The 13202-nt window shown below is 29.7% G+C and overlaps 2 protein-coding genes across 2 annotated transcripts; one reads left to right on the top strand and one right to left on the bottom strand.

Annotated features, from left to right (window-relative positions):
• The first annotated feature begins 6002 nt into the window (after positions 1–6002).
• Positions 6003–6816, top strand: LOC121131289 (brachyurin-like). The gene has a single exon (XM_040726784.2). It carries the CDS (start codon positions 6003–6005, stop codon positions 6765–6767), a length of 765 nt encoding a protein of 254 aa, XP_040582718.1. The 3' UTR covers positions 6768–6816.
• Positions 6817–10947: 4131 nt separating this feature from the next.
• LOC121131288 (protein FAM200B-like) lies at positions 10948–11375 on the bottom strand. The gene is made up of 2 exons (XM_040726783.1): positions 11192–11375; positions 10948–11114 (listed from the first exon to the last, which is right to left on the bottom strand). The coding sequence occupies exons 1-2, from the start codon at positions 11373–11375 to the stop codon at positions 10948–10950; spliced, it is 351 nt and encodes a 116-aa protein (XP_040582717.1).
• Positions 11376–13202: the final 1827 nt, after the last annotated feature.

Here is a 13202-nt window from a genome sequence, read left to right on the forward strand (position 1 = left end):
AAAAATATATCTTTGCTCTATAGAGCTTTTTTTCTGACGTCATAAATTGCATCATAGTTAAAGAAAACGTCATATATTGGGAACTCAGAATTTATTTGCAATCAAACTCAAACAAACAATTCCTTTAAACCTATACATATATATATTTTTTCAACTTAAATTATCGATTTACACTCCTTTTTCAAGTCTATTTATGTACAAAATATTATTATTATTTTGAATTATAATATTAAAGAAAAAACTAAAAATAGACGTATAATTAAATATTCAAAGAAATCATTTCTCTTCGAGCTCTTTATTTGACATTAACATGAGCTGCTTCTCCAATTTGTTGTCTCTCAGCCTCTGTCTAGTGTTATATTTTGGTCCTCAGGATATATTTGACCTTGAAGAACAAACACTCTTTACTGGCACTCCTGGAAGCACGACATTGTATACATTTTTGGCCCTCTGGTATCTTTCCATTTCCTGTTTGGCCGTACCATCTTTTTGGGACGTTTAGTGAAGAAATTACTCTTCAGTATTTGTGTGGCAAAAATTTTTATTTAACTGATTTCGGCCAAAATCAGTTCCCACGATATATATAAGGATCAAAAACAAGTCAAGCCCGAGGTTATAAAGTTTCTAGACGAAAATCAAGACTGAGTGTGTTAGACTCAATACCAAGACCGATACTATATCAAACCCATAAAAAAGGAGTCTCAAAACATAGACCAGTCTCAAGGACACAGCACTTACAAAATTACCTGGTACGTAATTTTGTATAAATTGCAATATAGCAATATAAAGAGCAGGAACAATTGCGATACTGCGATATAATATCGCCCTATCGCAATTTATTGCCGATCAGAAAAAACTCCGATCAACAAGTCTGGATATTCATAATTGTATTATTATCCCGATTGAAATTACGTGAACTGTTTAGCCGTATACTGATATCTCCCAAATCACTTCGATCTTATATGTCTCTTATTTTTGATATCTTGAATTGTCTATATTCTCGCTTAGAGATGGATAGTAAATATAGTAGAACATACTCAGAATGATCTTGCCACACACCAACAAAGTTTAAACAGAGATAGGTCGGATTGATTTTGATCCTGCCGTCTCTAATATGTATACAGTTCATTTGTTAAAGAACTTATTGTGTACTTTTGAGATTTTTTTGAAAAAAAATGAATGACAGTTGATTAGAAAAAAATTCGTCTCTCATAATAAATGACACGGAAAAAAATTGCTCCATAAATTGAGACCAAAAAAAAAATCGGTCCATAGAGTGTAATTGGTCTTTAATGTTAGACCGAAAAAAATAGTTCTAGAAAAATAACTTAAGTTTCAACACTAATATATATATATATTTTTACATTTATTCACCTTAACAAGAACATAATTATCGTCCAAAAAAAAAAAAGGTTCTTTTAGGGACGTGTTTTGATTTGAAAATCTATCAAATATCGGAGAAAATGATTTTTTCATATTTATCCTTTAAAATTATCATATTGAATCGACATACAGGATAATATAAAGTATTGAAGAATATAAGTATATCTTTTCAAATTTGCCTCACGTATGAGTATTATAGTCCTAAAGACAAGTAAATTAACTCACTTATACCGTGTATTACGCGCATATATTTTAATTTGTTTCTTCTTATTACTATTTCTCATTTATTAATACGGATGAAAAGTTATTACCTTGTTAAAGTGAATAAAATGAAAAATAAAAAAATATCCTGCTCCACCAAATTCGTATTTTGTCATTTTAGTACAGTCTAAAATATATATTACTTGATTATGGTCGAGAAAAGTAATATAATTAGAGAAAATATCTTATTCTTTCTATTGTTATAGTTAAAATTGTACAACGATGTGATAACATATTTTTAATACATTTTATTAGTGTTTAGATTATAGAATATTATTTATACCGTGGATTTTCAAATAAATAAATATATGTGCATTGAATTCATTTCACTTGATTACAATATTAGTAAATAGAGCCTCATATTTATCCATGAAATCAAAAACAAACACCCATACGAGAGAGAACATCACAAAAGGCTGAAGAGGAGGACCCTTTGAACCTGAATCCATAATGCTTAAACAAAAATTTCCATCTTTTCCCTAACTAAATGTCTATTCCATAATATACGACGTTACCTGTAAACAAAAGCATTTACAATGTATCTTGTTGTCTGCTGCCGATGTTTCTACCCCCCCCTAATCTGATTGGTTAAGTTAAAATTAACTCCAGTTTAGAGTAAACAATTTCCAAACAACTATTGGTTATCGATGGTTGTGAAGAATTGGTTAACTACCAACTATTTTGGCCTTTTTTTTCAAACGAAAAGTTGTTTGATACAATATAACGACGTTGTTCAAATCATTAGCAAATTGTTACCATGCTTGTATCTTGCAACCTTTCCTTTTAAAAACAGGAAAAAAAAATCATGATTCTTCACAACAGTGGAGTTATTATTTGATCATAATTGTTTTTCGAATTCAACCAATCAATATTCAGAACACTGATAGGGAGAAATCGTAACTGAAAAAAAATACAAAGTAACTTTTTTTGTGTTAGTGAGGTGGCCTTATGAAATCACTTTTTTTACCTTGTGGTTTTAATTGCATCTCTCAGCACATCTATACCTTTATTGTATCTCGAAACCTCTCATACAAAAGCAACAGAAGAAGGCCTCAAATTCTTTTAACTAAGGAATTGTTGGGGATTACTTTCACTTAACATATTCTTAAATTGACGCTGTTACAATTTTTAAAGTGGGAGTCAGATACATTCTAGGATACTACTACATAAAAGATGAAAATATGTTGAGGGAAACGTGTTCCATGCCGCAAATATATTTAAGAATGCACAAAGGTCATTCGAAGCATTTAATGATCCAGGGGCACCCTCAAGTACCCTGACCAACCTGGGAGGGGTTTGACCTAGTTTGTGGTGTTAAAGGGGTTTCTTGGATGTATTGGATGAATTGGCAGTGGTTTCTAACAATCCCACACTACCCCTGGGACATTAGCCAACCGAAGAGTATTCAACCATATTTTAAGGGGTCCTTTATCCCCCCCCTTATCGATTGGATTCAATTTGAATGCAATGAAATTGTATTGCAATAATATTACTCAAACTTGAATGTACTCCTTCGAGGGATGGAACATATAAATATGTTTAGATATTTGTCATACATAATATTAAATGAATTTATAATGTGTTCTTTATAAAGTTTGAACAAATAAGGGCATTTTCCTAACTGGTAATTTTTCACTGGCAATTTTCCCCATTGTAGTTTTCCTAGGACCGTATTGAATATATATGCTCGGACAAACTTATAAAACACATTTTGTTTAAAAAAGATTTATTTTCGTCATTCAATCTTCAAAATATGTCTATAATTAAGTTAAAGCCGGAAGAAAATTTATAATTTAAAATCTTTATCTGAATTGAAATAAAAACTGGGATTGAACAGCTTTCCAAAAACTATTCGCCTTGAAATAAGTAAAAATCTAGAAATCTAAAATATTTATTATTCCATAACGACCAACAAGAAGTTTTAAATATATATTTTAGCTTTTAAAAATTGTATTATTAAAGTCGAAGCATAATAAAAACATAAGCTTTTTAGCTCATATCTAAATTGATCAATTTAAATAGTTTTACACTATCATTTTAAATGGTACATATCTTATTGTAAACTATTAATAATTTTTGCATAATATAAAATTATTGGACTAGTTGGATCATATCAGTTAATTTAAAATTTGTAGAGCAAATTTGAAAATTCCTATGAAAGAAGTTATTCACCTTCTTGTAATGAGTTCAAGTGCTTCAGTATTTTTAATGTTTTTACTTTTTCCAAGTCAAAATATGAAAACTATATCAATGAAGATATAATTGAATAAAGTTTGCAAATAGTTTGAATGACTTTAACAATGTTGAGATGAGGATTTTTTCATTCTGTTCGAATGAGGAAGTAATATTATCAATGATTGAGATACAAAATTAATTTGCTTTTTTTACGACTTCAAAAATTGTGACACTTATGTTTTATCTTTATTTATTTAGTGACCAGAGTTAGTATTCATGATTAACAGGAAGACATCAATTTATTTCGGTTAAAGTACCTGTGAGAAAGATGCTTAAGTCGTCTGTATATAGCTGAGTCTTAATTTTTCCTGGTTCTGAACTCATTCCTTTTATTATTTCAGAAGAAGGTATTTTTTTTGTTAAGACCATTAACTGCAATAAGGAACACAGTTGGACTCAAAGGACTTCCTTGGAGACATCCACGTTCAATTTGTAATTATTTTTGCTTGGCAAGTCAACAGAAAAGTGTGACTTTCTTAAGAGTTTTGAGATCATGTAGACAAACTTGAGGGGAAATTGTAAAAATCTTTTCGATATAGTGCTTTCAGTATGGGGGCCAGTTCCTCACAAACCCTTTTATAAAATTCAAAAGGCAAAACAGAGTCACCAGGAGACTTAAAATTACTTTCATAAAACTTGATATTTTCAATTTTTTTTTTTTTGTGTGATCCTTCAAATTTTTCTCAATGATTACTGTTAGTATTCAGATGTCTTAGGCTAAGAGTATACCATACTTGGAACAATGATCGCAACTATTTACCAAAACAATTCTCTCAATTTTTCTCAATGATACATTCTTAGCACTTACATTTTTCTATGAGGTATCTAGTATACATATATTATAGCTAATATTTATCTTCCACATATAGTTCAAGGTCTTCCTTTACTTAAAGTCTTTTGTAATTGATTATTAATTTATAGTATTTAAATTCAATTTGGATGTAGTAACTTATATTAAATAAATATTTTTTCTTATTAAAATGAATTTGAACCGGGTATTTTTTAGAAAAAAAGTACTAACATCTTGGAAGGTTACCAACATATACTTTTTTTAACTGATTGCTCGCACGGATTTTGACAATCTTTACTTTCTTATACAAGATTCTGCATATTTTCGACATTATTTCAATACAAAAGGAAGCAATTAATTATTGATAGACCAATAACACATTGGTTTTAAATATATGATAATAAATTCTTTTTTATGATGGAAAATCAATACACATTCATGGAACCATTAATTTGGTAACTAGTCCGAGAGAAATGATAGAAATTTAATTAAATTAATTAGAAAGTTTAGAAAGAAGTCGGTTCAAACTCCTTATAAAAAGGTGAAATATTCTTGTTTGATAATTTATATTACAATTTGTAATGCAACTATGAATTACAAATTACTTCCTTTTAAGCCTTAAATTAAATGTGGAGGATACATATATGCTTTAATATATGTAGGAGGGCGTAACTTCTGCAGATTCGGAGTTTCTAGAAGAACCATTCAAATCAACAAGGAAATTTATGAGTAGATAAAGTATCCCAAATTTCAGCGTATACATTTTAAGTTGTTCATAGGATATATACCCATTTTGGGACCAAAATTTTCAGTGTTGCTTAAATTTTAATTAAAGGACGGTATTATTTCTTGTTTATCCAAAAAGATGACCTCTTCAAATTTAGTACTTGACTTTTGTAAGCATGATGATTCCAAAAATGAAGTGAATCTAAATGTATTAATGTGCTAAAAATAATGTTTTGTTTTTTCATGATATTTTTTAAGGTTGGATCTCAAAGTTATGTTATTTTTCTTTGGAATTTTTTTCAATTTTACGTTTGCGTTTAGGTCTGAAATTATGTAATGATGTAAATAGATATAAGCAAGAAAACTGAACTGCAGTTGTATTGACTCTTTATTTCTGATTATTTTTAGAAGAAATTTACGTCATACAATAAGGTAAAGACTTGCTATTCATTTACCTTAAGATAAATTAGATCAATATTTAATTAGTTAAAATCTCCTTTTATTTATATTAATAGATAATAATGTTTTTATCATTAGTCCAATTTATATAAATATGCTAAGAAAATTGAAATCAAATGTTCTATCGAATCAGTTTACCATGAGAACCATGAGAACATTAGTATACTTGGCTATTATTGCATCTGCTTTGGCTAATCCTAAATATCCAGATATTTGTGGATTGGAAAACAACCCTTTAGTGGATTCGAAAATCGTTGGAGGACAGGAAGCAGCAAGGCATCAGTTTCCATGGCTAGCTTCTATATATACCTTTGGTTCTTGTACTGGTTCTATTTTGGATGAAAGTTGGATCATCACTGCTAAACATTGTGTGAAAACTGATGGTGTTGCCTCAGTTCTTGTTGGGGTTCATAGCATTGCAAATGGGGCAGATGAACCAAATAGACAAAACCGAAAGAGTTCCGAAATTCACGTATCATCAAGTGGAGACTTTGCCTTAATCAAATTGGAGAGCCCCTTGGAATTCAATGAATATGTCAGACCCGTTTGCATACCAACACGTGCAGATGCTAACGAGACCTTTGTTGGAGAATCAACGACCATAACAGGATGGGGTGCCAATGGTTCTGATAAAGTAAATTACCCCGAATTATACTATGCTAAAGGTGTAAAAGTTATGCAATGTGGTTGGCCAGAAAATATTATCTGTACTGATGCAAACCCAGGAAAATCTATTTGTTTTGGTGACAGCGGTGGCCCTCTTAACTACGAAATGGAAGATGGAAAGTATATGCAAATTGGCATCAACCAATGGAGCACTAATGGTGAATGTGATGGAGGTATCAATGGATATGCACGTATCACATCACATCTCGACCTTATTCAAGAAATAACTGGAATGGTTATTGAATAATGAATTTATCATTTTTCTTTAATAAAGTTATTACAAAAAAACTAACAAATTCAAATTAATTTTCTAACAACAAGAGTATTGAGCTCTTAATAGCTCCATATATAATGCATCAATATTATCGACATTCTACCGTTGTAGATGTGGTGCTATCAGTTTTTGTAATTAATGCATACAATGCGACGAAAGAAGTATTTTTTTGATCCGGAGGGGGCGGGGACATTTTTCCAGTAAAGATTTCATTTATTTATGTACAATTTCAGACAATAGTGATTTAAACATTTCCAGAGATTACCATTTAAATAGTTATTTGGAAGCCATCCTCACTACCTTAGTCAACCCTTTATCCTTGGTTTTATTGATTAAAGGGGCAATAAGACTTTTTGTTTTCGATGACATAGAACACAAATATCAACAGATTGTTTAATTACAGTGGCATTCTTTTGGAGAGATCTCCAAGGAATCTTGGAAACGTAGGATCTGTAATACGTTTCCTAATAGTTGCCTGGGGCCTGTAAGCGAACCTTTGGCAGAGGTGACGAATCTTGTTTTGTTCGGACCTGGACGATAAGAGTTCCCTCTATTTGCATTTAATGTAGTAAGCATTGATTGTGACAATTAAAGAATGAGAATTGGATTAGAAAAACCAACAAAAGTATAATTATGCTTATTTTTTTCATGCTCAAAAGAAAGAAGTCAATTTTGAGGTCATTTTTATTCTACTTTGGTCTTTTTGTGTTCATTTTAGCTTCTATTCGGGAACATCAAATAAGCATTTTTTTATTTTATTTTATTGATAATTTTGTCGGGGTTTTTTAATCTTTATATCAATATTTTTGTATATCAAGTGGATTCTGTGCTGCTATAACAAATTTTAAATAGTTATTGACAACTGTGAAGTGAGAAGGTGTTAAAAAGTATATATGTGATTTTGATTGAATATCTTAATGTCTCTTCTAATTTCTAAACTTATGGAGTCGGAAATCCTCTTCTAAGCAACTCAAGTGCTTGTCAACATAATGGAATATTACTCGGGAAAACATCTAGGATCTTTACAGAAAAAAATTAAGATAGTGATAATTTTTTGATTGAATACAATCCTTAGAATGTAATAAAATAATAATATGATTGTTTTATTATTGATAGGAAAAAGAATAAAAAATTTGAGCATAAATGATATTCTTCAAAATTTGATTTCCCTATTTATGAGTTCTCCTATATTTTATTTCTGTATCTTATTGATTTATTTGGTTTTATTTTGGAAGTGAAAGTTCTAATTTGTCATTTCCATTGTTATCAAGTGAGCATAAATTTCATAATCCTTCCTATTATTTGGTCTGTATTACCAAATAAACCCAAGGAATATGAAAGTAGTGATCCTTGAGAAAATATGGTTTTCCATGTGTGTGTGTGTTTTTTTTCAAATAGTTACTAATATATATATGGTATATATCAGTAAGAGAATAGTCAAAATCACAAGATAAAATACCTTATTCAAGGCTTCATATTTGGATTAGATTGAACTCTATATTTAAGATAAATAAGAAAAAAATGATCTTATTGTTCGTTTATGTTTTTCATATGAGTATTTCACGTTTATTACATAACTTATTTTTAATATATTGTAGACGTGCATCCCCTATCCAAAAAAATTTATTTAAAAATACACATAAATGACTTAGATGCAGTCTTTCAAAGTTACAAAGCATTAATCGCTTTTTGAAATAAACCAAATGTGATGTATTTTACTTTGGATTTAGATTTGTATATTACTTTTTTGTCAATCAAGGGCCTTTGTTTAGAATTCGTGTCATTTTATACTATGTCAGTGACAAGATTTTCAATTTAATATATATAATAGTTAATAACTATTCTCTAAATAATAATTAACAGTTTACAACAATAAAAAGACACAAGACTAGTTAGCATACGTTTACTTCAAATTTTCAAATATGACATGAGGATATTGAGGGAGGCACGTTGTTATATCATTTTTCAAAAAGTAATTCTTCAAAATATTTTTGTCACAATTTGTGAATTTTGGCTCGTAATAAATATTACATAATATACCAGAGATGTATTTTTAGTATAGTGCGTGATGGTAAGCCAATGGATGGTACATATTCCTTTAATTCTAAAAGACTCTCCAATTTGGTCCAAGCAAAGTCTCCCCGTTGATCTTATATGAATTTTGGCACTCTTTCGGTTTTGTATATATGGTATATCTGCCCCATTTTAAATGATATGAGTTCCAACACGAATTCCGGCCCCACCATCAGGTCTTATACAATGTCTTACAGTTGTATACCAATATTCATCCAAAATAAAACCAGTAAAAGAAAGAAAGGTAGTTCCAAAATATATACATTTAAACGTATGCCTCGCTCATTCTCTCCTCCAATAATGTTTCAGTTGCAATTATTATCACGGATATTAATGTGCTCATATTTGCGTAATTTTTTTTTTTTTTCCCTATTTATGCAGAATGTGATGATGATAAGAAGTTTTTTTTTCTTTTCTAATATCATAAATAAAACAAATATAAATACAATTTATTGCATATTTACTCATGTTCCTGATATGTAAATACATAGCATATTTTTGATAAGAATAATGTAATTATTGAAACTTCAAAGGATGTTCCATTTATTAAATGTGTAATTTTTGGTAAATTGTTTTTCGAAAATTGAATTTTTCATCTTTCTGCCCTTCTCCGCCATATCCCTCAAAAATTGAAATGGTAATTAATACTAGTTAATTTTTGATTGGTTGGGTATATATAATTTTGAAAGTAGGTCAAAACGTTGACAGACAAAATGCCGAATGGATAAAACGTCGAATAGACAAAATTTTAGCGGAAAATATTACATTTCAAAATATAAAAAACTGTTTCTACGACATTTCACTCCAGACATGTCTAGTCTGAGATATTTACCCACCCCCCCTACATAAACGAACAGTAAGAAATCCTCAAAAACTCCCATTTATACCTCGAAATTTGGGACTATTTCGGGTACTGCCGCCCCTCAAAATGAGGTGAAACCGACCACTAGTAATTAAATTACTTTTTAGGGCCCCTCTCCACGCCCCAATTTATATCACAAAAATTAATAGTTATAACGTTAATACATATTATTTTCTTAGGAAATGTAAAATTATAAATTCTGACTAATGCAACGCACATATTCTAAAGTATCCACATTTTTATATCTATTAAATATATTACATAATTGCTTATTAAAATTTTTATACTTTGAGATTTTCTGTTCGAGTACTGTCATTTTTGAATTTGTCGTAGATACATTTCTGTTGAAACTTGCCCAATGATTATTTTCTTTAACAGTTTTTCTTTACTAGGATTCACTTCATCTCTTATATGATTTCAAAATTTCTAGGTTGCTCTCGGTTGGATAAATTCTTATATTCTCATTATCAAACAAAAAACAGGCTCACCCTGGGTGGTCTGATTTTAATCTTCTTGGGATAATATGGATATGCGAACTCTTTTATACGTTCTTTTCAAAGATTATTGGTTAGAAAATTTTACAACCATATCTAAGCATAACTTACATGTGCATTGATTCACAATATTTGAAGGGACATATGATTAACTTGAAGATAGTATATTTATTTTTTCTTTTACTTTTTTAACATGATTTTCTATATGATCTGTATGATTACTGTGTTATTTTGATAACTTCGTTGATAGTAGTTGATGGTCCTTTAAACGTTTGCCTCTTCCCACATTTCCAATACAATATGCCAATTTTAATTTATCAAGTAGATATGATTATCCTTCGTGTAGAAGTTTTTTTGCCACCTTTTTGAGTTTTGATAATTTCAATCATTATCTTAAATATTTTCATTTAGAAATCAGATAATCGCACTTAAAAAGTCCCCAGCCAAATAGTTTTAATCTCAAACTTCCAACAAATTTCTAGGTGTTTTTTTTAATCTATCATTTGAATAAATAAAAGCGTAAATTACCAAATCAAGGAAATTGTAATGCAGTATACAAGTGGTCACCTTTGTTTTAGGAGCATCAAATAAGATGAGATGGATAGCTTCATTGTGAATTGTGCTCTCATCAACTTGGATAGAAAACTTTGTCTATTTTTTCAGAATTTCCACTATCTTGTTCTCAACAAAATTAGACATTTCATCCTATCGTCTTGTAATAGTGTCATTTGAAAGGGGGAATTTGACTCAGCGTAGATGTAGCATGTTTTCCTAGAACTTCATTTACACAAGGTAGCAAAGCAGGCTTGACAAGCTTCTCACCATAAGCCTGAGGTGGTCCAATCTTGGCAATAATTTCAGAGACCAAATAACTAGGTTTGAGTGTCTTTGCTATTACACTATTGGTGTTATTTACAAAGTAAAATAGTACCCTTCTTTTCATTCCCCAAAGAAAGTCCTATTTTTACCAACAGACAATGGATACTTTGATTTCTGGTGGTCCTCCAGGTTGACTTTCTTCATGGAATCATTTGTCAAGGTGGCACAACATTCTAGGCACTTAGGTTTTGAGTCTACAGATACAAAGCCAAACCAGATAAAATCTTCATTGTAATTCCTAATTTTTAACTTTTTAACAGTTGATTCTGACATTCTGACAGTTTGAAAAAATAGTTTTTGGCTAAATATAGCCAAAAAAACAGAGTGTATAACTATTATAAATAGTTTAGTTTACATTTCTATGTTTATTAGGTTTACAGGTTTTTATTCATGTCTTTGGCATAGATAAATTATACATAGATATGACACCTACTAATAAACCTTGTAAGCTATGTGCTATGTAAGCAGTGCCCTATACATTGTTAAATAACAGTATTAAAAAGATTAGAAATCCTAATAAGTGAAATCAAATCAACTTTATTTAAATTTTAATTAATTAAAAAGACAAATGTTTACTGTTTAGAATCTGACTGTTTATTCACCATCTAAAAACTTTTTATTATGTTTTCCAATAAATTTCATAGTGTTCTTGTATAATTTATGTATGGATTTAGTGCCTTTTATCTATTCTTATGCATTAATGTAACTAGATCTCCGTGGTTAACCATTATACTCCCTCTGGTAGAAAAAAAAATTAAAGTCTTTTAAAAAAAAAAAAAAATGTATTAATGGAAAAAAGTCCAAATAAAACCCCCCTACGACAGGGAGGGGGGGGGGTATTCATTATATAAATAACTGATTATAATATTTAAAGAAGACAAAATTTAAAAAATCTCAACACCAGGAGGCAGCAAATGGCGAAGTAGATCAAAGATGTTAATTCTATTTAGAATTTTGATCCATAGAATTTTTGAATGGGGAAGTAGTCCATGGGCTGAGAAAGGTTGAGAATCACTGAGATAGAGTAATTTAAACATTTTCGTGTTTCATAAAAGCCTTCAAAAAGAGCCTCTTAGTCGCCCCTGTGCCATTTCTGCAAAATAGGTCTCCCAAGCGTTTGTCTTTTCTTTATAAGCTCTTCAAATCATTTTAAAAAAATGTATAAACATTGATTTCATGATTTTTTTCAAGTTCTATTGGAACAGAACGCTAAAATCTTATTTTTAGCCTCTAACGTTCAGCGTTAAAAAAATCTGTTCCCTTGAATGAACAAAGTTTAATTTTGCGTTCTGTTCACAAGCTTGATTCTTGTAATTGTAATTTTGTATTTGCATTAGTTACTTTATCTTTATAAATAATAATTCCTTTAAATGTATTACATATATTTCTGCTAAGGTAAGGCATCTAAAAGATATTAATACTATCCTAAAAATTACACTTGGGGTCCATGAAGCAGAAATAAAAGAATTAAAGGAAGACGTTGAATGAAAACAATATCAAAATTTGGGACGGAGAATCAAAATTTAATTCTTTAGATATACTCTTCGGTATTTAATTCAGACCTGATAAAAATTTTAAGTTGCAAGTCCAAATGAAGCCATCAAGAATTCACTTGAGTTAAGATTCTTTGAGGAACTATATGTCGTTCATATCTATTGTGCCAGGAACTATTAGCATGAATTTGAAAAAGTTGAGGCTTTATTCAAATCAAAGGTCTATCAATTAAAAAAAATGAAGAAAATTTTAAATGTATCGTTAACTGAAGTAGCGGTTTCATTAATTAAGTTGTCTATAAATGTCATAAAATTATATATTTGACTGTGATTAAGTATATTAGGATAAGAATGTACATACATTTACGTATGCAAACTGCGATTATGAAAGAAAATAGAATAGCTTATTTTACTTTCAGTAGCCAAAGCATGTGTACCATGCGAGAATTTAAGTAAATTAAAGAGATTATTATTAAAGTAATTATTCCATTTGTTTATAATAATTAATCGTGTATGTAAGCTCCATAATTTATTTTTTTTTGTATTCATTTATCTAATTCATGTTCTTTTTGGACTACTTGATATCTGCCACAAGGAGTGCTGAAAT

This window comes from Lepeophtheirus salmonis, unplaced genomic scaffold (genome assembly GCF_016086655.4).
Source record: "Lepeophtheirus salmonis unplaced genomic scaffold, UVic_Lsal_1.4 unplaced_contig_3987_pilon, whole genome shotgun sequence".
NCBI classification, from domain to species: Eukaryota; Metazoa; Arthropoda; class Copepoda; order Siphonostomatoida; family Caligidae; genus Lepeophtheirus; species Lepeophtheirus salmonis.